This window comes from Bufo gargarizans, chromosome 3, assembly GCF_014858855.1.
Source record: "Bufo gargarizans isolate SCDJY-AF-19 chromosome 3, ASM1485885v1, whole genome shotgun sequence".
Classification (NCBI taxonomy): domain Eukaryota; kingdom Metazoa; phylum Chordata; class Amphibia; order Anura; family Bufonidae; genus Bufo; species Bufo gargarizans.
In genome coordinates, this window is record NC_058082.1 from 418,571,314 (window position 1) to 418,596,483 (window position 25,170).

Genomic DNA, 25,170 nt, shown 5'->3' on the forward strand with positions numbered 1-25,170 from the left:
AAAGTAGAAATGTAGCTACGCGGGGGCAATTAAATGATTTGTGCGAGTTTTCTGGTGTATGGAATCTGCACTAAAATCAGCGACTTTACTTCTCCCATCACTATCAAAAGTGCCAAGAAACATGTGCGGTTTGGCTGGACAGATTTACTGTTCATAGCAGAGGCAGATCATCATTTGTTGATGTACCACATTTATTAAATCAGGGAGAGTGAGTAGCAGGGGTACGCGAGCGGTCACAGCACAGCTCTCCAGCGCCGAACCAGGAAGATCCCAACTATTCTACACAGTTATAGAAGTGATGCAAGGTAAGGAACACACCCAAAATGTAGTCAGACAACATTTTTGACGGCACTAAAAATACACCCATAGGTGCTGTACAGCGACTGATTTGTTGTCACTCTGTCTGGGGTCAGCCCTGCTCTCCTAGTCAGCCAGCGACTCCTGATGATGGGAAGTGACTGGCACAAACATGCCACCAATATCTGAGGAGACTATATGCTTCATCCACAGAGTGTCACCAACTGTGTTCACCATCTGATGCAATGCCAGCAACAGTCTACAAAGGTGGCGTTTCTTTTCAGGGTTAGATTGTAGATTACGAGAACATAATGCAAGGTTATTCACTGAAAGATTAACCCGTTGGCGCCCTGAACAATTTTCATTATTTACTTTAGTCTTTTTCCTCCCATTTACATAACCATACAAAGGCTTGTTTTTTGCAAGAAAAGTACCGTAGCTTTTTTTTTTTTTAACCAATTTATCATATTTGTTTAAAAAAAATAAAAAATAAAAAATGTATACATAAAATTCTTTGTGGGATGAAAATAAAAATAAAAATATATATATATATATATATATATATATATATATATATTGAACCATTGGGGGAGATCAAAACTGGTGAAAAGGAAAACTGGCTGACGTTGCCCATAGCAACCAGATTCAACCTTTTATTTTTCAGAACTGCTTTGGAAAAATAAAAAGGAGCAATCTGATAGGTTGCTATGGGCAACTAAGCCAGTTTTCCTTTACACCAGTTTTCATAAATCCCCCCCCCCCAATGGCTGACTTTTTTTTTTTTTTTTTTTATATATTTTTTATTTCACCTAGCGCCTGACTATTTCTATGGGGCCGCCGAAGATAGTCAGACGCTGGCTTGGCCATTTCCATAGGGCCCATAAAAGTGAATGGGAGTGGTGGCCGGTCATGTGATGTGCACTCCTATTGACTTCTAAGGGGAAAGCGCTTGGTGGTGGCCGGACCGGAGTCCTCCAGCCACCATTTTGGCCGGCTCCGTTCTCGATATAGGTATGGGTCCCAGCGGTGGGACCCGCACCCATGAGACAATGGGGGCATATTATAGCGATATGCCCCCATTGTCTCAGAGGAGACACCCTTTCAATAGGAGGGAGTCCAATGGATCACCATTAATTAGTCGGTGGGGAGAGTTGGTCTCATGTAATGCTTTATTTCACCTGGGTTAGCGCTGCTGGAGAACTGAACTATTGCCGTTGAGGTCCCCTCCAGATTTTATGTTCATAACTATTTCGGCTTCGGCTTTTTTTTCCCTAAAATAATTCATTTTACTCAAGATCTTCAGATCTAATAAAAGGCGCAAGATGTGATATTAGCCTGTTATAGGTCATCGTAAATCATGTGAGACAAGCACACTTACCTAGTTGATGATTTTCCCATAAGGTTATCAAAGTTTGGAGATCTGTACTTCATATCAGTCATAGATGGTCCCATTCGGCTAATATTTTCAGTAGAGAGTCTCCTTCCTTGAGGAAGGTATCTTGATGTAGTGTTGGATCGTCGTGGATCTGGAACCATACTAGAGCTAAACTGTGAATGCATGTAAGACATAGGCATAGCAGAAGACCTTATGGAGCTTGTATTTAACCCATAGTTCCTTGAACTCTCTGGTTCAGGCATGTACAGTCGTTTCTTAATTAGGGAGCTCCTCTGTGGCTCTCTGTTGGGTCCACTGCTATAATAGTCACTGGAGTAACTATTGAAGCCACTGCTGCTTGTGGTTGACAGAGAAGCAAAAGGCTGAACGGAATTATTTCGATCATAATTTGGAAGTAAATCCGACTGAAGACTTGTTCTGCGATCAGAATGATATGATCTGTCTTTTTGCTCCATGCTAAGCAAGTTACTACGTGATTCTACTGGACTATTCATGAACTCTGCTGGAGGTGGTATTATTCCATATTCAATTTCACTATCCATCTTTTGGAAAGGAATAGGTGAAGGAAAACTGGAAATATTAAAAGAAGGGGATTCAGTTGAAATTGGCACAGTGTAAGAAGCATGATTATCAAATGTCGATTTTGGCTTTAAATATTCTTCCTGCCTGTCGGTGGTAGAAAGCAGTAGGTCAGATGACTTATGAACATATGGTACACTGTAGTTATCACTCGAGTTCTCAGAATGTCTTATATCAGAAGACTGGAGCTTTTCCTCTCTCCAGACTGATGGAATTGAAGAGCCTAATTTATTGACAGAGTTAAATGTAAAGCTGGTAACTTCCTCCTCAGCAAGTTGTCCTACATTTTCTTTATTGGGAACAACAAGAAATGTACTTGCCTTCCTCTCACTAGCTGGAGAGGGAGATGAACTTGTAATGAGCCCATTTGTAACAGAAATTTTGGGAAGATTTCTCTTTTCTACAGAATTTACTTTCTGTGCTCGCTTCTGTGCTGCCATTAGTAAAGCCATTGGAGAACCTCCTTCAACCTGTCCTCCATTGACAGGTTGCTTATTCGGACTTTCAGCTGTAGACATGGGAAGTGCTTGCTTCACAGGGGGTCCTGGATTAGCTATTTTAGTAGATTGATGAACACTTTCCAGGTTTAGGCTGATATCTGTATCTGGTTTTGCAATTACTACTGGCAGTTCATTTAAGGTACTATTTTCAGTTGATAATTTAATATCACGATGCGGTTTGTAGGTTGGAATGGAGCTATTCAACACATCTATACGTGTGTCTTTTTGAGTGGAAGCTACTGGCGGTGAAGGAACAGATCTCTCAAGAGTTGCCTTCGGAATTTTGCTCTGTACGTCTGAATATGCAGGCTTCTCTGTTTTGTGAATGGGGCTTGCTGGTAAATAATCTGGATCAGGAATGTGAATATTACTTTTACTTTTAGGCAACCATTCAGAATTGTCTGCGTCACTTTCATCTCTCTCAAATTTAGCAGGTAAAAGAGGCACTTTCAACATTAATGAGTTCACCAAATTATTTTCACCTCCTTTTGACTGTGAAAAATTTCCACTGGAATTCTTGTTTAACTCCAGACCTAGACGTGAATTTTTAGGCGGCTGCCCCTTTTCATCTTTTTTTGGAGAGAATAACGCTTCCAGTTCACCCTTTATCTTTCCAACTCTGATTTTTTGCTCATCATCAACACTTTGAGGAGAATTTGTCTGAGCAGATCTAATCTCTATAGTCTTTGGAATCTGTTTAAGGGTCTGCTGTTTTGCTTGCAAAGCTTCCTGCAAAGGTACTGAACCAGACAGACCAACAGAGCTTGGTAAAGGTGGAGGTGCTGGTGGTGCTTTTGGAGGTGGTGGTGGAGGAACAAGTGATGGGGGTTTTGGAGTGACAGAAAAGTTTTTGGGCTTTGGAGAAAGAAGTGGTGAAGGCATACGTACTACTGGTGCAGGATCAAGAGGAGGAGCAGGTGGTGGAGCTGTAGAGTTAAGGATAGGTGAACTCTTTGGTGGTGTACTGTTTTGCACAGGCAGTGGAAGAGGGGTCATCAATTTCTGATTTGGTGGAATAGTCATTGGTAATGGAGGTGGTGGTGGTGGGGCCATTGGAGGTGGTGGTGGAGCCATCGAGGGTGGTATGGGAGGCTGCTCCACTGCATTTTCTAAACTCCCTGCTGGTTGTGTTTTAACTTCATTATCTATTCTAGCCAACACCTGAGGAAATATATCCATCTCCTTTCTTGTCAGAGAGTTATGTTGAGACCTATTTGAATTTGATAAAAGGTCACTTACAGGTTTTAGCGAAATTATTTTTACAGTAGGCTTTGAAGTTTTCTGTATCTCCTGTGTGTATCCATGTTTGGTAAAGGTCAAAGTATTACGTTCAGTACCATTTTGGGAATATTTTTGCCCTTCCTCACCTTTTGCTGTAACATATGTTAATTCGCTTATTCTGTTATTAAGTTTGTAGGGCTGTTTTGGCTGATTCTCCTTAAATATTGATGCAGTTTCAGCTTTCATGTCATTTATAGCATTGTCATTCTTAATTTCCTTGTTTAATTTCACATGAGGATTATGAAGAATGTTTGGGTCATCTGCTCTAGAGCCTACTGTGTCCATCATATTCATTGATTTTTCTATTCTATGATCAGAATTTTCTAAGACATCTGTAAGATCTTCCATTATGAGCATGGATTTTCTCTTACTCAAAGTATCATTGAGAGATTGCTGCCCTTGGTTTGATGCAAAAAGTCTAGCTTGAAAACTTGGATTAAAGGTAGATGCTAGTGGAGATGGAGGAGCATCTTTGGTATAACTATGATTTTGAGGTTCTTGCAACTGCATTGACGATATTCTGGTTGGAGCTGGAGGAGGTATTTTAAAGGACTTTGGCAAAGTGGATCGGGGGTCCCCATCAATGTTGGTCTGCCCTTGGTTATATTGTAAAGCAGCAGGATTTAAGGTGAATCTATTGGGTAAAGTCATGGGTAAGTCTTTTGACACTGCATTAAGACCTGTTTCAGATTTCCATTTAGCAACATTATTTGCTGAATGTGGTTCAGTTGTTGATATTGCAGACTGATCTGTTGGCAAAAAGAAAGGTGGCACAGATGCAGAAGAATTTGGAGTGGGAGGTATAAAGTCTGGAGGACTTGGAGAGGATGGAGATGAAATAGCTGACGAAGGAGGACTTTGTGGTGGTGGTGGTGGTGGCGCCATTGTTGGAGGAGGTGGTGGTGGCATATTTGGTGGTGCAGGGATCTCCTCATGATAATCACCATAATAATTAGTTAAATGAAGATCTCCAACAGAACTGTACATTCTGTAGTTTCCATTCAGCTTTGAGCCATTGCCTAGAAACCAAAATAAATACTTTAATGAACAGCATATAGAAAACACAAAAATCTAAATTATAATCTGAAAGCAGGAAGCAATGAAAAATGAAATGCAATCAAACTGTATTAGTACTATTTAAAAGTATTTTGTCACCTATATTTCTTAAGTTAAAAATGTGCTATTGTTTTCCAATCTGCCATTTTCTGATTATTGACTTTTTAATTGTAATTTCTGTTTATGGGATTATGGGGCAACCATCTTGCATAAGCAGCATGCTCATATGTAGACTGGATATAACTCCTTGATTTCTATGGAGAGTGTTTTATGCATGCTCTGGCCTATGAATAGGTTTCTGTGCAGGGAGAAGGTGAACTTTTATATCATATGGATAGATAGACAGTAATGTAAGACTTTTTGGCGATTATCTGTTTATCATTTATTTCAATGTCGATAACATTAAAACAATAGGTTACTTTGTGATGACACATTCCTTTTAAATTCAATAATTGTACATTTAATGTCACTTTAATAACATTAGACATACTTTTCTGCTCTGCACCATTCCAAACCTTGTGTAGTACACATAGTAGGAGTTAGGCCTCCTGCACGCGGCCGTACCCATATTGCGGTCCACAAAATATGGATACCTTCTGGGTGCAATCTGCATTTTTCCTATTTCCATCACCAGATATGACTATTCTTGTCCGTAATATGGACAATAGGACATATTCTATCATTTTCAGAACGGACAAACAGATGCAGACAGCACATGGATGACATCCATGTGCAGTCTGTATATTTTGTGGACTCCTAGAAAGAGAGGAGTCCGTGAGTAATTTGGAAAAAATATGGATCAGACATAAAATACGGTCACGTGTATGAGGCTTTACATAGAGAGAGAGAGAAACAGAAAAAAAAACAAAAAAAAAACATACCTATAGAGGCATTGTCAATGAACCCTTTTGGAACCGAAGGTGTTGGTACAGCTAACACTTGTGACTCTGTGTTCTGAAATGATTAAAATAAAATAAATTCAGGCCCAGGGACACGTTACACATCATTAACTAAGTTTTACATTGTCCACTAATCTGTCATTTGTAAAGCAAGTAATAAATACACCATTGTGCCAAAACAATTTGCAAGACATACAACTTTCAGGGTTGCATCACAGAAAATAATAACCTGCGTAAGGTCATCATTGACAACTATGCACTTCTAGTTTTCTGAAGCCAGTATGTGGAAGACCATCACTCACCCTATAATGATGAAGACCATTCGGTCCTTACAGTTCCTGGAGACCAGGATCTGCTAAAATGGGGGTAAAGTTTCCATCACAATCCCAAACAGGGTCCAAAATTTCTGCACCCTCAGATTGAGAGCAAAGAAAGCAGCACATTACAGCTATCCCAATATAGTGCAGCAACAAGGTTTTTGCCAGGTGGGGGTAAACCAGCGCGTGACCTACTAAAATGCTTATTTCTATTTTTTTTTCAAATGTATTGAAATTTGGGCTTTTCACCCACCAGTGACTTTCATTTTTAAAACCTTATGGAGGCTATGGTGGTTCTCCCTTTTCTTCCATCACATAGCAGCGTGTCCATTTACATATAAATCACAGATCAGCTTCCAATGCCGCTTCATTCATATTTGGTTAATCAAGAGGAGAAGTCAGACAATCAGACCTGTGGCCCTCCAGCTGTTGTAAAACTACAACTCCCACAATGCCCTGCTGAAGGCTGATGGCTGTAGACCAGGCATGTCCAAACTGCGGCCCTCCAGCTGTTGCAAAACTACAACTCCCAGCATGCCCTAATAGCTGTAAGCTATCCAGGCATGCTGGGAGTTGAAGTTTTGCAACAGCTGGAGTGCCGCAGTTTGGACATGCCTGCTGTAGACTGTTCAGGCATGCTGAGAGTTGTCGTTTTTCAACAGCTGGAGGGCCGCAGGTTGAGCATGACTGCCATAGAGGTCTAATATGAATAAACATTTTAATAAGGTGAAATTTGGGCATCCACAAAGCTGTTGCTCAAATATCACTTCCTGTCTGACACTGATCTCTAGCAGCAGAAATCAGTGGTGAGGAAGAGCTTGAGACTCTTGGGTGCAAGGAAAACTTGTATATACAGGGGGGAGCAAATCCTGCACTTGTGGCCCGTTGCTAATGGCGATCCCTAGCAAAAATGCATACAGTGGAGGATGCCCGCATCAGACCACAAGTATCACAATAAACATCCTACACAAGATAGCAACTATGTGGATGTGATAATACTATTATTTTGCTATATTGGTTAACAAAGACGGGTGCACTCTGCGGTCTTCCTAAACCCGCAAACTGATGTTAAAATTGAGAGATTAGCCAACATATCCTACTGTGGACCTCACACTCCTGTAATTTGCCCACTGGCCCCTGGTATTGCCCATACGGCACAGGCGAGTGTTAGGTCCCGAGCTACTTGAGAAACCTCGGCGCGGTGCTCGGGCTCAGACATGTACTCCAAGTAGGATATATTGTCTAATCTCTCAATTTTAACATCAGGGTTTAGGAAGACTGCAGAGTGCACCTGTCTTTGTTAATATTATTTTGCAAGGAAAACTTGCCCGGTCTTCAAGCTGTCAAGAAGCTCGCACTCACATTTTGTGACAAACCAGAAGAAATGGAAAATATGATTAAGAGCTCATGCACACGAACATATTTTCTTTCCATGTCCGATCAGTTTGTTCCGCAAAAATAAAATCCACCAAAAAAGAAAATATACTGTAGAAAGATACTTACACTAGTAGAAAAATTAAGCGTGGGTCTAACCCGGGGACCTGGCCGCGATTTCAAAGTTGCAGTGCCAGAGTCATCAAGGAATGCAAATGAATTATGAACATCTAGAAATTATAAAAAGAGAAAAAAAAGATTAGAACAAAAAAGTTTTGGCTTCAAATATATCAATGTATATGCTAAAGAAAATACTTTTCAAGGTGATTTTACGGTGCAGCCAGAGATTGCAGCAGTGGTAATCTGATGCATGGATGACAACATGTAAGCAAATACAAAGACTTGTTTTATCTCATTCTCTAAAATCTGACTTAGAGGACCTTTCACTAGTTCAAAAACTAAAAACTAACTATATCAGTGGGCAGAGCGGCGCCCAGGGGTCCCCCTGCACTTACTAGTATATCTGGGCGCCGCTTCGTTCACCCGGTGTCTGCAGCTCCCTCTGTTGTAGTGGGCGGAGTTTTTGTATTAGGGTTGTCCCTTGCTGCAGCGCTGGCCAATCGTAGCGCACAGCTCATAGCCTGGGAGTCCCAGGCTATGAGCTGTGCGCTACGATTGGCCAGCGCTGCAGCAAGGGACAACCCTAATACAAAAACTCCGCCCACTACAACAGAGGGAGCTGCAGACACCGGAGCCTATACCGGGCGAACAGAGCGGCGCCCAGACATACTAGTAAGTGCAGGGGGACCCCTGGGCGCCGCTCTGCCCACTGATATAGTTAGTTTTTAAACTAGTGAAAGGTCCTCTTTAAAGAGGTTGGCCAGTTCCTAAAAGAATCTGTAAAATGCTACAACCTTGTGGGCACTAGCACAGGAAACCGCAAACCCCCTAATTTCTCACCCGAGCACCGTAGTTCAGTGACTGCCCATGGAATTTGACTGTAAACAGTGAACACTGGCAGCTTCCGCGTCCATGGTGGAGGTCACATGCTCCTCTCATACACAAATACAGGAAGCTGCACATGCGCTGAATGCTTTCAGCGCAAGTGCAAAAGAGAATGCTCTTGGGGCAGTGGTCACCATTGTCCACTGATTACAATCATAAACATTGGGCAGCACTGAACCTGCTTTTGTAAGAAATAAGAGGACTTTTGGTAAGACTGGCGTATGAAAAGCATGCCATAGGTAACCCAAAGTGCACTGGAACAAAACGCTCTGTGCCGGAAAGTGTACGCCTCACCTCCGGATCCCATTATAGTCAAATACAGATCCAGTGGTGGTCTGTTGAATCTGGAAATGCCAAATCCGGTGAATGCTGTTCTATGCCAGAAACCTGTACTGGAGATGTGAACGTAGCCTAAGCTAGGGAGTCCAGAGTAAGAACTACTGTTAAGATTAGCATTCCTCTCTGGCCAAGGACACCCCTCTATTACTGTAAATTCATATATTTCAAAAGAACATAGGAAAAAAAGGTAACATGTGCAGAGCTTATGGTTACTGAAGCTTCAGTTCTAATCCTTCACACAACTTCTTCTTGGCTTATGCTAGCCATTTGTAGTGCAATACCCTACCCTAAAAGTAGACCTTCTAGCTTTACCTTTCTGAACAGTTTGACAGCCAGAGGTCATCAAGACTGACTGGAGTTAAAGCAGATCCACCAGAAGTTTGTGACACAGATGCTCATGATATTGTCTGGGCCTTAGCCTTCACTTGAAGGTCACAGCTCCTCTTCCACTTCTCTTTCTAGTTGATTACCACACTCCCCAGCACTTCACACTTACTTATCTACTGTCAAATCATATCAATCTTTCTCAGCCTTTTGGATCAAGCCCACTTCAATTGCACCACATCTGCGTCTTGAGATGGCACGCTCTACGTGCAGCTAATGCATGGCCCAGCCATCGGCTCCACGATGTCAGTCTAGCAGAAATGCTTGACATTTTTATTCAGCTTCGAAAAACAAATATTTTCTACAGATCATAAAAGTCAGCCGTCATTTGCAACGTTCAGACTAACACATCGTATGGTCTGTTTAAAGGAATGCAGTGCATGTACATTCCCCAGTGCCTCACCCTAGAGTCCAAGCTGTAACTTCCACATAGTCAAAGTAGATGTTCCTTCAGTGGAGTAGCCAATAAAGATTGTGTTCAATGACCATGTTTATCCCCTCAGAGGCCGCCCTACAAGGCAATACCATAATTAGCCTATGTCAAAACTGATGAAAAGGTCCCCTTTAAGGCTACATGTACACAACAGTGAAAAAAAATGGACCCATTCAATTGTATAGGGGCAGTCCATCAGTGAAAAATGGACACGATAGAACATGTTCTATTTTTTTTACGTCAGTTTTGGACTGTCAGTGAAAAAAAAAAACAACTGCTGTGTGAATACCTCCATACACTACCCAATGGACGTGTGATGACCGTTAAAAAAATAAAATAAAAATTACATCGCATGTCGTGTGCATGTAGCTTAAAGAGGACACAACCTTTGCAGTTCGGACCCATGTACTTAAAGTGCACCTTTACTTTAAAAAAAAAAAAAAAAAAAAAAACTTTTGGGTGTGTCATATGGACCTATAAAAAGGTTTTGATAAATGGGAGTCAGAGCATCGAGACCCTGATCGCTAAAATGAAGAGTTAGAAGTGCTCGGGCACATTGCTGTCCCCTCCTCGCTGATGGGAAAAAAAATTGGGGCCTTTCTACAGGGCCGGTCCTCAGCAGCGCCATCTTTAGAGATCGGTGGGTGTCTCAGCACTAAGTCCGCCACCAAATCAAAACTTTTGATGTGATGTGTTTTTATTTTTTTTTTTTTATTTTTTTTTACACACACACACACACACACACACACACACACACACACCACCACCACCCCCCCCCAAGGAGAGTGAAATATCACCAAAAGACCACGCCTTATCCAGACCAAATCCTGTGACGCGTTTCAGTTCTGCCATATATTATGCTGAGGCTCAGCGGCCATACAGTACATGCATATGTTCTGCTGAGACCATTGGCTGCCAGTGGTTCCTGGAGTGTCATGAAGTAGTGGGTACAGGAGTAATAGTGCTGGAACAGCAGAGGAGTGCTTTTTGGTTTTAAAAAAAACCTCTTCAGGTGCTCAGTCATTTTTATATGTCTTGGATAATCCCTTTAAGGGGGGGGAACAAAAAACACAAATAAATCATAAAATAAACTAAATATTCTTGCTTCTAATAATCTCTCAATCTGCAGCATTTCCTGTATGATCTCGACATTATCTTAAACACAAGGGTGAAGCCCTTGCTGATCTGTTCCATCTCCTGAAGGTGAGCAACGGACGTGTGGGACTTATCAAAGGAGCAGGGCTTTTGTTGTCCTTCTGCAGACAGGGGGGGGGGGGGGGGGGGGCACCTGCTTCAGACAGTTGTCTTACAGAGGGACACTGGATTTTTCTATGCAATTAAAACTAGAAAATATATAAAATAAGACAAAATCTGACAAAGGGAAAGAAGGCGATGAAGGGACGCACTTCGGAGCTGTGTGTGCACGCAAATGCTGTGTTTAGTGTTCCTTCCCGATATAGACAACTATACTAAGCCCGAGCATAAACACGGTTATATAAACAGCTTGCACGTGTTTCATGCACACAAAGCCACTTCAGACAGCCGGTTATGCATGTCAGAAGTCATCCGGCAGAGAATTTATGATAAAGGGTGTGGCTGCAACCAAGGATTCACTAGTTTTGAGGTTTCATATAAAATGCCAGTTGGCCAACGCCTCCGAGAGAATGGCTCATGAAGGGTGTAGATAGAAACGCCTACAGGCTGAAACTTTCATTAGTTATTTCAGAGCAGACTATAGAATCAATTCCGCACAGAACCAACCGCCAGAAAGATTCTGAAACCGAGTACAGCACTGTGCCGAAGCCCTGCTTTCAGGCAATCAGGTAGAGGTGTCAGACATAGTTGTGCTCACACAAAGGCCTGAGAAAAAGCACAAAAAAAAAAAAAAAAACACACAACGTACAAAATGTGCGGACAAACGGATGTGGATGTAAAAAAACAGGAACACGGATCCGCTATATGTGTACCACAAAAAACAACTGTTGTGTGTATGTAGCCTTAATCTGTTTTATCCAAAGACCGGCAAGGCCTAAATGCACCTCTCTGCTCCAAAATTTTGGTGCATTTTTGAAGCAAAACTACAGAAATGTAGACTACACAGCATTTTTGGTGTACAGACACTTTCACATTTTTTGGCGCACAGGACTTACGATACTCCAAATTTAACAAAAGGTCCATGTGCCAGAATACTAAATTTGCATGCATTTCTACAATGGGCCGCCTGTTCCGTTCCGCAGATTGCGGAAAGCACACAGGCGGCTTCAATTTTTTTGCAGATCTGCGGACTGCAAAAAAGGCACAGTCGTGTGCATGAGGCCTATTAGTAAGGCTACTTTAACATTTGCGTTTCCATTTTCCGGTATTGAGATCAGTCATAGGATCTCAATATCAGAGAAAAACGCTTCCGTTTTGTCCTCATTCATTGTCAATGGGGACAAAACTGAACTGAACAGAACAGAAAGCTCCTAAACGAAGGTTGCATTTCCAAGCTGTGGTTTTCTTTCAGTCATGGGATGCGGAGCAAAACAGATCCGGCATGATCCACAATGCAAGTCAATGGGGACGGATCAATTTTCTCAGACACAATAGAAAACAGATCCCTCTCCTATTGACTTTCAATGGTGTTCACAGCGTCATTGCCTATGTTAAAGATAATACAACCGGGTCGTTTATAACGGATGCAGACAGTTGTATTTTCAGTAACGGAAGCATTTTTTGCTGAACCCTGCTGGATCCAGCAAAAACGCAATTGTTAAAGTAGCCTAAATCTGCCCCATTGTACCCAAATCCTCGGATGATATTGTACAGAATGTGCAGCACCGGAACATGCAAAAAACAGCTGTCTGAACCTCCAAGATGCCAAGCCACAACAGAAACACAAAGGGAATGAAGGCAGTTAGGCCTCCTGCACACAGCCATGGCCGTATTATGGTCCGCAAACAGCGGGTCCGCAATATGCGCGCACTGCCTGCGTGCTCCCTGCATCATGGATGCGGACCCATTGAATAGGTCTGCAATCCAGAGCTGTGGTGGCATGGAAGCACTACGGAGCGCTTCTGTGGTGTTTCTGTCCGTGCATCCGCACAGCAAAAAAATAGAACAGAATAGAATCCGTTTTGCGGTGTAGCCGGATCAAACACATTTGAGTTGAATGGGTCTCAATCAGTCTCAGACGCCACATGTGCATTGGGGACGAGTGGTATTTTAAAGGGCTCTATTTTGGTGTACATACAATATATTGCAAATATTCGCATAAAACATTGATTCACATAAAAACTTCGTCCTAATACTGTACGGAGCACGAGCTATGTTAAAGATATTACAAACAGATCCGTTCTGAACGGATGCAGACGTTTGTATTATCCATGGCCGATCTGCACCAAACGGGAGTGTGAAAGTAGCCTTACTCTGCCACTCAACTGAATGGGCATAAAGTACACCACCGACAGTGTGAAGTAAACGCTGGAGAGGATGCAGTGCTCGCAAAAGGACTGTGGTTCAGTCAACCAGCTGATTGGTGAGAGTTGGACCCCCCCCCCCCCCCCCACCCCACTGAGGATAAGGCACCAATATCATGAAATCAGACAAGACTGCTTAAAAGGAACCTGTCACCGGGATTTTGTGCATAGATCTGAGGACATGGGCTGCTAGCACATCCGCAATACCCAGTCCCCATAGCTCTGTGTGCTTTTATTGTGTAAAATAGAAACTATTTGATACATATGCAAATTAACCTGAGACGAGTCCTGTATGCGAGATTAGTCAGGGACAGGACTCATCTCAGGTTAATTTGCATTTATATCAAATCGTTTTTTTGACACAATAAAAGCACACAGAGCTATGGGGACTGGGTATTGCGGATGTGCTAGCGGCCATCTAGCAACCCATGTCCTCAGCTCTATGCACAAAATCCCGGTGACAGGTTTCCTTTAAGGACAAGTTTTCCGTCTGTGTGCGATGCATGAAGCAAACGCATAGCACTTGGACTGAATCCTCAGCCACACATTTTTTTAAATCATCACTTCTGCATTCAAGAGAAATTGCAGCATGTTCTATATTGTCCATTTTTCCAGTGGCCCTGGCTCCACAGAACCCGCGTGAAAAAATAAATAAAAATGAAATACTGAAAACAAACCGCAGACAAAACTGACTGAATTTGCGTGCAAAACCATCCGGTTTTTTTCTGAACAGAATCCCTAACGCTCATGTGCAAGAGGCCTAAGGGTGTAATCACACGACAATAATTCTGGGTCTGTTCCGCAATTTTGCAGAATGGATGCAGACCCGTTCATATCAATGGGGTTGCAAAAGATGAAGATAGCACACCATGTGCTGTCCGCATCTGTATGTCCATAACATGGCACCTGCAAAAATATAGAGCATATCCTATTCAGACGAGAATAGTCATTTCCTATATAGCAGTGGGCATGTGCAGTGCACAAAACGCTGAATGCACATGGCCAGTATCCGTGTTTTGCGGATCCGCTTTACAGGCGTGTAAATGCACCCTAAGGCCTCATACACACAGCAGTTGCCAGCCATGGACTGTATTGCAGGCCGCAAACAGTGGGTCCGCAATACATAGATACCAGCCGTGTGTTCGCCGCATCATGGATGCGGACCCATTCACTCAAATGGGTCTGCAATCCAGAAGGTGTGTTGCGGAACGAAGGAACGGAACCACTACAGAGGGCTTCCGTCGGGTTTCTCTTTGTGCCTCCACACCGCAAAAAAACTGAACTCGTTCTATTTTTTTGCGGTGTAGACGGATTCCGGACCTATTCAAGCAGAATGGGTCTTGACCGATCGCAGCAGCCGCACGAATGGTGCACGTGCAAACTGCGGTCCCCAATGCACGAAATGGCGGAGCAACGGCTGTGTATACCTGATCTCTGAGTAGGCTCCACTAGTAGTTCAGGGCTCAGGCCTGTATTATGGATTAGGGATTAACCGATGATCGGTTTTACCGATATTATCGGCCGATATTCAGGATTTTCAAAGTTATCGGTATCTGTTTTGCTGATAACGTATAGGGAACAAGGTTAACGCTGCTATCAGCGCTCTCCGTGTTCCCTCAGCAGCACAGGGGAGGAGGAAGTAGTCTCTCCCTCCCCCCTGCTGCCGCTGCCACCAATGAGGGGAGAGAAAAGAGGAGGGGGATGGGCTGTGGTCACTGTGCCACCAATGATGTTAACTAACTCATTCAAATTCAACAGGAGGCGGGTGCTGGCTGCAGAATCCTATAGCCGCACCCGACCTCTATGACAAGTAGCTGCCATCCGCGGCAGTTAACCCATGCCGCACCTGAGGGGTTAACTGCCGCGGATGGCAGCTACTTGTCATAGAGGTCGGGTGCAGCTATAGGATTCTGCAGCCAGCACCCGCCTCCTGTATATGAATTGATGGGCGAGTTATCTTCCTTGATGGCGCAGTGCACCCCCCACCCAAGCCCCCCCAGTATTAATCCCCTGTGGCTGTGGTCACAGGGTCCTCTCCTTCTCATTGGTGGTGCAGTGGCAGTTTCTGATCAGAGCCCCAGCAGTGTAAGGCCTTATGCACACGACAGTTGTTCTGGTCAGCATCCGAGCCGCACTTCAATGGGGCCGCAAAATATGTGGACAGCACTCCATGTGCTGTCCGCATCCGTTGTTCCGTCACGTAGCCCCGCAAAAAAATAAATAAATATAACATGTCCTATTCTTGTCCGTTTTACGGACAAGAATAGGCATTTCTACAATGGGACGCCTGTTCCGTTTTGCAACTCTTGGAAGGCACACGTTTTGAGGATTCGCTGTGTGCACAAAGCAGCAGGGAGAGTGTGATATCCTATTCACGCTAAGGCCTCATGAACATGACCGTTCATTTTTTTGCGGTCTGCAAATTGCGGATCCGCAAAAAACGGAAGCAGCCCATGTGCCTTCCGCAATTTGCAGAACGCAACGGGCAGCCCATTGTAGACATGCCTATTCTTGTCTGCAAAACGGACAAGAATAGGACATGCTATATTTTTTTTGCTGGGCCTCGGAACGGAGCAACGGATGCAGACAGCACACGGAGTGCTGTCCGCATCTTTTGCGGCCCCATTGAAGTGAAAGGGTCTGCACCCGAGCCGCAAAAACTGCGGCTCGAATGCGGATCAACACAACGGTCGTGTGCATGAGGCCTTTATCTTTTGCCTGATCAGTCAAAAAGACTGAACTGAAGACATCCTTATGCATCCTGAATGGATTTCTCTCCAGTCAGAGTTGCATGGGGATATGCCTGATCAGTTCTTTTCCAGTATAGAGCCCCTGTGACGGAACTCTATGCCGGAAAAGAAAAACGCTATTGTGAAAGTACCGTTACAAATAATGATATGAAATACTGACAGTGTGAAAATGCGGCAGTGTGATCGTCGGAACTGCCCGCCAGATCCGCCGATCTGGATCTGACAAAGAATTTGTGAGATGCAGCCGGATGCGGATCTGTCTCACAAATGCATTGCGAGAACGGATCTGTCTCTCCGCTTGTCATGCATTTTGAGTGTCGGATCCGGCACGAATACATTCCTATGGGGAAAAATGCCGGATCTGGCATTCAGGTAAGTCTTCAGTTTTTTTCGCAGGAGATAAGACCGTAGCATGCTGCGGTTTTCTCTTTTGCCTGATCAGTCAAAATGACTGAACTGAAGACATCCTGATGCATCCTAAACGGATTTCGCTCCATTCAGAATGCATTAGGATAAAACTGATCAGTTATTTTCCGGTATAGAGCCCCTAGGACGGAACTCTATGCCAGAAAATAAAAAAAAAGTACCCTTAGGTAGAGGTGCTTTTTAACTGGCGATAGTGAGTTTGCAGGTGTACTGGAAAAGCAGCCACAGGTGTCGACAAAAGCTGGACTTCCCATACAGAAGTCAGAGCTGGTTTATCATGGTCTACAGCGCTCCATGACAGTAAGTGACAATGATCAATCACATGATCGCTGCCACTTAACCGACCTATGATCCTCTTTATTGTAGGTAGCAAGGTCACGTTATCCCATGGAATCAGAGAAAACTATCTAAAGAAAAAAAAAAAAAAAAAAAAAAAGGCCCACCATCCAGTGTGAAAGCAGAATTATGCATATTTTGAGTAGAGACTATTATTCCGACCCGATTTTGATGCAGTTTTTCGTTCAGCTTTTAGCGCAGATTTCATATGGACCCTTCAAGTGGTTCTGCACCAAAGACTTTATGTGACCTTATGAAATACATTTTAAATACATAAAAGGAATCAAGAGGACATAGTTTTAAATTAGAGGGGCAAAAGGTTTAAAAGTAATATCAGTAAGTATTACTTTAGGGCTCTTTCACACCTGCGTTATTGTCTTCCGGCATAGAGTTCCGTCGTCGGGGCTCTATGCCGGAAGAATCCTGATCAGTTTTATCCTAATGCATTCTGAATGGAGAGAAATCCGTTCAGGATGCATCAGGATGTCTTCAGTTCCAGAATGGAACGTTTTTTGGCCGGAGAAAATACCGAAGCATGCTGCGCTTTTTGCTCCGGCCAAAAAAACTGAGGACTTGCCGCAAGGCCGGATCCGGAACGAATGCCCATGAAAGGCATTGATCCGGATCCGGCCTTAAGCTAAACGTCGTTTCGGCGCATTGCATTGTGATCCGACGTTTAGCTTTTTTAGAGTGGTTACCATGGCTGCCGGGACGCTAAAGTCCCGGCAGCCATGGTAAAGTGTAGCGGGGAGCGGGGAGCAGTATACTTACCATCCGTGCGGCTCCCGGGGCGCTCCAGAGTGACGTCAGGGTGCCCCAGGCGCATGGATGATGTGATCGCATGGCAAGTCATCCATGCGCATGGGGCGCTCTGACGTCACTCTGGAGCGCCCCGGGAGCCGCACGGATGGCAAGTATACCGCTCCCCCCCGCTCCTACTATGGCAACCAGGACTTTAATAGCGTCCTGGCTGCCATAGTAACACTGAAAGCATTTTGAAGACTGGATCCGTCTTCAAATGCTTTCAGTACACTTGCGTTTTTCCGGATCCGGCGTGTAATTCCAGCAAGTGGAGTACACGCCGGATCCGGACAATGCAAGTGTGAAAGAGGCCTTACTGAGAGAGTAGTGGATGCATGGAATAGCCTTCCTGCAGAAGTGGTAGCTGCAAATACAGTGGAGTTTAAGCATGCATGGGATAGGCATAAGGCCATCCTTCATATAAGATTGGGCCATTGCATTGAAAAATAAAGGTGGAATCTGATTGGTTGCTAGAGGCAACTAAGCCAGTTTTCCTTTCCAACAGTGTTGATAAATGACCTCCTATGTTTCCATTTTGTAACAAAAAAAAAGATAAACAAAAAAACCACACACACTACAATTTTTACACTATATGCACATGGTCAAGTTTTTTTCCTATTAAAAGTCAATAAGTAAACTGTTGGCGTTTTGAATGTGGATTTAGAAGAAAAAAATAAAATAATAATTCTAAGGGGACTTGAGCAAAGGGTGAATGAAATGCACCAAGGGTGTCAAAACAAAGTACATTGAAAACCTGCACTGTATGTCAAAATCAGCATTGATTCAGTGTGAATGGATCCTTAGGCCAACTTCACATCAGCGAGTTCTACATCTGGATTCGCTGTGCTTTGCGAACGGACAGCGTCTGGAGTTTATCCTGACCCATTCATTTCAATGGGTATATGCACATGAGCATTGTTCTTCACTGATCAGAATTGCGTTCAGGAAAACAAAACACCAGACAGCATGTTCTATTATCTGCTTTTTACGCAGCCCCTGCCCGATAGAGATAAAAGGTGCCACATAAAAAGAGGCATCCGGATGCAATGCCAATTACTGATGGTTGTCTGGAGAGGCTGCGTTATTCTTCACATACGTGAACAACAGATGCAATCCAGACGGAAAAACGAAAGCACTCAAAGCCATCGCATAAAAAATAAAAATAAATAATGATTAAACTTGTGTGCCAAACAATCAGTTTTTCACTGAAATAACCCCGATTAATTCCGTATCAGGCTACATAGTTTCACACTAGCGTTTTTACTGGATCCGTCAGGGTTCAGCAAAAACGCTTCCGTTACTGATAATACAACCGCCTGCATCCGTTATGAACGGATCCGGTTGTATTATCTGTAACATACCCAAGACGGATCCGTCATGAAATCAATTGAAAGTTAATGGAGGACGGATCCGTTTTCTATTGCGTTACAGAAAACGGATCTGTCCCCATTGACTTGCATTCCCAGGACGGAAAGCAAAATACAACATGTTGCGGTTTGCTCTCCGGTCTGGGAACGCAACTAAACGGAACAGAATGCATTTTGGAGCATTCCGTTCGGTTTCCATTGACAATGAATGGGGACAAAGCGAAAGTTTTTTTTTTATTTTTTTCTTCACTGATCCGTTGTTCCGTATCTGAGGTTTTTTCTCTCTGATTTAAGTCCACTTCCGTTCAGTTAGTGCACAAAACATATCCGTATGGTTTCCGTATTTGATCCATTTTCTGCGGATCGTATACAGAAACAGTAACATATTGATCACCAAACAGATAAGCAATATGAGCTGGGCATAGCATTTCTACAGTATGGATCCGCAAAATACGGATGTGTTCCGTATTTTTTGTGGACCCATTGACTTCAATGAGGCCTCGGACCATGATTTGTGGACAATAATAAGACATGCACTACTTTATTGCGGAACGGAAAGCACACAGAGTAACTTCTGTATTTTCTACAGCCCTATTGAAGAGAATGGTTCCGCATACGGTCCGCGGAAAGAAAATACGTTTGTGTGCATGAGCCCATACAACCATTTTCTATTTAGAAAAAAACTAATTCACTTGAACAGAAGTGCTGCAGTAACCAGGTCCGGACACTACACCGTGGAGCCGTATAGTTCATGAAGACTGATCTGATATTGATGACCTGTCCTAAGGAAACCCCCTTAAAGGGGTTTGTTCGTTTTCTGATACTGATGACCTATCCTTAGGGTCCATTCACACATCCATAATGTGTTTTGCGGATCCACAAAACATGGACACGGCAATGTGCGTTCCGCATTTTGCGGACCGCACATCGCCAGCACTAATAGAATATGCTTATTCTTGACCGCAATTTTCGGGAACAGAATTGCGGACCCGGGCAGCACATCGTGCTGCCCCATAGAAATTAATAGGTCCGCAATTCCGTTCCGCAAAATGTGGAACAAAATTGCAGACGTGTGAATAGAGCCTTAAGGAAGAAGCAATTATCCGTGTGCCCCACAGATCTGAATATCGGAAACGGAACAACCACTTTAATAAATACGGCATATTTTTGTGACTGTTCAGTAATCCCATAATCCATACAAATCATTCTCCAAAGGAAAGGGGAATATCAATTGACCATCTTTCCTTAAGATAGTCCATCAATAAGTGCCCGCTGTGGGGGTCTGATGAAGAGTAGAAAGAAGGGGCCAGCAAGCGCTGCAGCCTATTAAACATTGTCCAATACACTGGGCCATCAGATATTCCTGGAAAACCCCTTTGTTTGCAGGACTTCTTTGGAATAGTCTCTGTAGTACATGATTTGTACCACAAAAGCTGTAGTCCCTGAAGAACTTGGTCACCATACTGTTATGGAAGGAGGTGGGACGATTACTCCTGCCACATGTGGTCAGCTAGATTTAGCCTTTTGTGAGAGAAAATTACTTCTGATGAGCAGATCTATTCATTAGACTACATGGTGGACAGACGAGGCGAGTATGGCTTTTATCCTATGACTTCACCCAGAGTACGTGGAATGTCCTCAGTGACTGACCTCTCGGGATCTGACTCAGGTGGCTGGCATGGTATGTATTTGTCAGTTTCATAAGTTTTGCTCTTGAGCAGTGTACGTGCACATTACATCACTGAAGGGATGGTCTTGAACATTCCTGGTTGTCCTTGTATCTCCCAGTATGTAGAAGTAAAAACACCTTGATGAATAATACTGACGCGTTTTGGAGCGTCAGCCCTTTGCACTGTAGGAATGCTGCCCGGCTGTGAATCAGGATGGCCCATCATATTTGTATAGGTTTAAGTAACTGGCACGCTGTCCTTTGTGACGCATAGTCCTAAGCTTTGACGTTGGGAACATGCTCGGGCAATCAAACTTCTGTAGGTTTTGTTAATCCTGTGAGGTAGGATACAGTTTGCTCTGCACATTATTAGCAAACATGGGGTTAAATTATGTGCCCCTGCCATAGCTAATTATATTTATAACCATCCCTTTACATTGGACTATCACTTAGATGTTGGCCTGACAAGAGCATTATAGGTGGACATTTACCAAAACTGGTGGAAAGGAAAACTAGCCCAGTTGCCCATAGCAACCAATCAGATTCCACCTTTCAATTTTCAGAGCTCCTTTGGAAAATGAAAAAAGATGGAATCCTATTGGTTGCTATGGGCAACTAAACCAGTTTTCCTTTCCACCAGTGCTGATAAATCTCACGACTTAGATGAACGTCGCCCAAACTGGCCAACCATCTAATGAGTATAGGGCCTCCTGAATCTCCCCTGATGGCAGGGGTCAGGCATGTTCTATGTTAATGTCATGGCAGTGGCTTATTTCATTCTCCCAGATGTTCGGGCAAACGGGGGGGTGGAAACCGGCAGCTGAATGAGGGTTCCTCTAACCGCTATGGCCAACTTTAGGCTCAGGTCCGCTTACTTTCTAGGATACCCAAATTAAAGGGGTTGTGCAGTGGCTTAATATTAACGACAGATCTTCAGGATAGATTGGCGGGACAGTGACTCCCAGCAACCCCATCGATCCACTGTTTGAAAGGATCGCAACACTAGTAAGCGTCGCCTCCTCTTCCTTGTTTACCTGCGCGTCGTCTCCTTCGTATCGGCAGCGCAGTGTAATTACAACTGCTCCGTCCCATCCTCCGAGGACAGTACACTAGACCCACCATCAGCAGGAACTCACTGTGCCACAAATCACTACGATGCAACGAGTCGCCGACGGTTTGGAAGATGCGGCCAACACACGGGCCTTGATCGCTTATCCACCGGATAGTTGATAAATATCTTCTTGCAGGGCATCTGATGTTGGGCCCCCCTTAACCTGAGAAACGGGGTAGTGTGCATGCCAGTCCACTTCTCTGCTGCCGTAAATACATATATCCGGTGGATAGCTGATAAATACTTTTCGTGGGATAACCCCCTTTAAGCCCATCGGCGCCACTTCACACAGCCCACCCGAGGGCACAAGCCTGGGTTGTATACGACCAACCTTCCAAATAAATTCCAGTGACAAATGTACGATCCGATCAGCAACATGATGTAATAAGATGACATCACTGAACATAACCAACCAGCGAAATCCCAGTATCACCCGGGCATGGCGATACAGCGGCTAACAGCAAATGGAAGCTTGTGTGCATCGGAAAAAATATTTATTTCAAATGCAACTTTTTCACAATAAGCAAGAAAAATTCCATAAAAACACTGATAAATTAATATCTAAAAATCTGGTAAATCTGTGTGACCCCCAATGTAAGACAATATTCTACACAATCCTGACCAGAAAGGGTTAAACCTCTACACCACCAGTTTACCTCAGAACCAGCCCAGGCACATAGCCTTTCCTTCACTGGTCTGCGGCTCGCCAGTTGTTGTGAAAGCAGAACTCCCAAGCGTTCTGGCCCACGCTGGGGGTCGTAGTTCTCTGACAGCTGGAGACCAACAGGTGAAATGACAGAGACCTGCGCGGCTCCTTGAGGGGCTATGCCCAGCACTAACCGTGGTAGTCGGCGGGCGCCTTCTTGCCAGTCTCCTGAGGCAGTATCCAGGGTGGGGTATCGGCGTACAGAGAGTTGTTGTTTACGTTCTTCTTCCCAAACAGCTTGTTGAGAGTCCCCTTCTTCATGGTGGAGAGAGTGTCCTCAGCAGGTCATGTCTCCTCAGCAGGCACAGTCAGTCCCTGTAGGGCGCAGGCAGGAGGAAATGAAGCTCGCAGCCACCTTTCCAGCAGGTAAATAGCTCGTTCCTGTTGGTCGAGGACATGATTTGCCTGTACCTGACCCCACCCTCCTCATAAACCGCACTAGTCACATTCCTGTTCTCACCTGGCGCCACCTTCTCCTGCAGGGCTCAGCCCAGATCTAACCTCTCTGCCACCAGAGGGTTAAACATTAATTCCCAGCTCACATTCATCTACAGGGCTGATCACCCAGCTTTTCCTTCAGCAGACAGAAGGACACCATGCTCTGCTATTCCAGTAATGTGCTAGATTTGGGGAAAGGTAGGCTACTTTCACACTAGCGTTTTTCTTTTCCAGTATTGAGTTCGGTCACAGGGGCTCAATACCGGGAAAAAAACCTTATCCGTTTTATCCTAATACATTCTGAATGGAGAGCAATCCGTTCAGGATGCATCAGTTCAGTTCTTCTTACGAAGAATGCTGCAGTTTTCTCTCCGGCCAAATATCCTGAACACTTGCCGGAATGCCGGATCCAGCATTCATTTCCGTTCTGACAAAAAGGATCCGGTTTGTGGTCTGCGCATGCACAGACCTTTAAAAATCAGGAAAAAAATAAATACCGGATCAGTTTTTCCAGATGACAACCGGAAAAACAGATCTGGTATTGCAATGCATTTGTATTGCAATGCGGATCCGGATCCGTTTCACAAATGCATCCGTTTGCGTCAAGATTGCTGGATTTGGAAGGTAGTTCCAAAGTAAAGAATCCATAATTTTTATTTTTTTATTGGAGCAAAGGGTGTGTTAGGCTATTTTCACACTAGCGGCACGGACCTCCGGCAGGCTGTTTCGTCGTGTGAACAGCCTGTCGGATCCGTCCTGCCGCTAGTTACTGCGTGCCTCCGGACTGACTATAGCGGGGGCGGGGTTCCGGTGAGGCACGGCCACGCACGACGAGAGGCTGCCGGAATAAATGTTGTAGTTTTATTCCGGCAGCATCTCGCCGTGCCTCACCGGAACCCTGTCCCCATTATAGTCACTGAGGACGGAGCGGCAGTCCGGAGGCACACGGTCACTAGCGCAGGACGGATCCGGCAGGCTGATCCGTTGGGTGAGGTCCGTGCCAATAGTGTGAAAGTAGCCTTATTAAAGGGGGAATCTGGCTGCAAGGCATTTAAAGGGGTTTTTCCCATAATCATAATCCACAGGGTAATATATGTCAGATAGCTAGGGATTAGTGTTGAGCAAACTTGTGTTTCAAGTTCGTCATACAAGGTTCGGGTTATCTAAGAATTACGTTATTCGCATAAAACTTCGCAGGAGCTCCGTACAGTATTAGAATGTATTGGCTCCAATGAGCCAAAGTTATTACTCCACGAAGTCTCAGGAGACTTTGCGTAATAACTTCATAAATTAATTTTAATTTGAAATAAAAAAACATTTCCCAAACTCAGGTTCAGTTCCAAGAACCCAAGTTCTGGAAATGTTTTTTACAGTACAAATCAATTTCTGAAATTATTATGTGAAGTCTCGCAAAAAAAAACACAAAACAAAATGAAATGACTTGGTGTGCATGCCGTTTTCGTATGTCCGACAGGTCCGACATAGAACATGCAACACAGATGTCATGTTTTTTTTGTGGATCTATGTTTTGCAGACAGCAAAATACATATGGTCATGTACACGAGCCCTTAGGCCTCATTTTTTGCAGATCAGGTGCGGACCCATTAATTTCAATGAAGCAGCAAAAATTGCAGGCAGCATACTGTGTTTTGTCTGCATCCATATTTCCGTTTTGAGGACAAGAATAGTAGTTTTTAACATAGGGAGGGATGTGTGGAACAGGGAAAAGCGGGACGCACATGGACGGCATCTGTGATTTGCGGACCGCAGAACAGATACGGTTGTGTGCATGAGGCTTATGGCTACTGCATACGACCATATCTGTTTTTTCCGGTCTGCAAAACACGGATATCGAACAATAGCCCGACACCATTTTTTTCTCCTGCAGAAATGTCCTATTCTTGTCTGCAAAACTGACCAGAATAGGACATGTTCTATTTTTTTTTTGCAGGGCTGCGGAACGGACTTACGGATGCAGACAGCACAACGGTAAGCGGTCCGCATCTTATGAGGCCCTATTAAGATGAATGGAATCCGTCCTTACTTGGACTCTGCCGATCTAGAGAGCAACCCAGAAACTTACCTTTACTACAATTGAAAGGTTTTGTTAATATTAATAAAAATAGTAAGACCATAGCATTCTTGTGCTTTTCATCATCTACTGTTAAAGGGGTTATCCAAATGCCCCGACCCCTCGCACAGATTGTACTTACCGCGTGGCCCGGCACCCACTTCGCTCCAGATGGCC

At 44.0% G+C, this 25,170-nt stretch overlaps 1 protein-coding gene across 1 annotated transcript in view; it reads right to left on the bottom strand.

Moving 5' to 3' along the window:
* LOC122933418 (uncharacterized protein C6orf132-like) overlaps positions 1 to 22,894 on the bottom strand; it is a 37,182-nt gene extending 14,288 nt beyond the window's left edge. Inside the window, exons 1-4 of the mRNA XM_044288396.1 lie at positions 22,619 to 22,894; positions 7,829 to 7,929; positions 5,991 to 6,063; positions 1,676 to 5,072 (exon numbers count right to left, since the gene is read on the bottom strand). Coding sequence (XP_044144331.1) covers positions 1,676 to 5,072; positions 5,991 to 6,063; positions 7,829 to 7,929; positions 22,619 to 22,745 — 3,698 coding nt within the window. The 5' untranslated portion in view covers positions 22,746 to 22,894. The remainder of the gene's footprint in view (positions 1 to 1,675; positions 5,073 to 5,990; positions 6,064 to 7,828; positions 7,930 to 22,618) is intronic.
* Between the last annotated feature and the right edge of the window lie 2,276 nt (positions 22,895 to 25,170).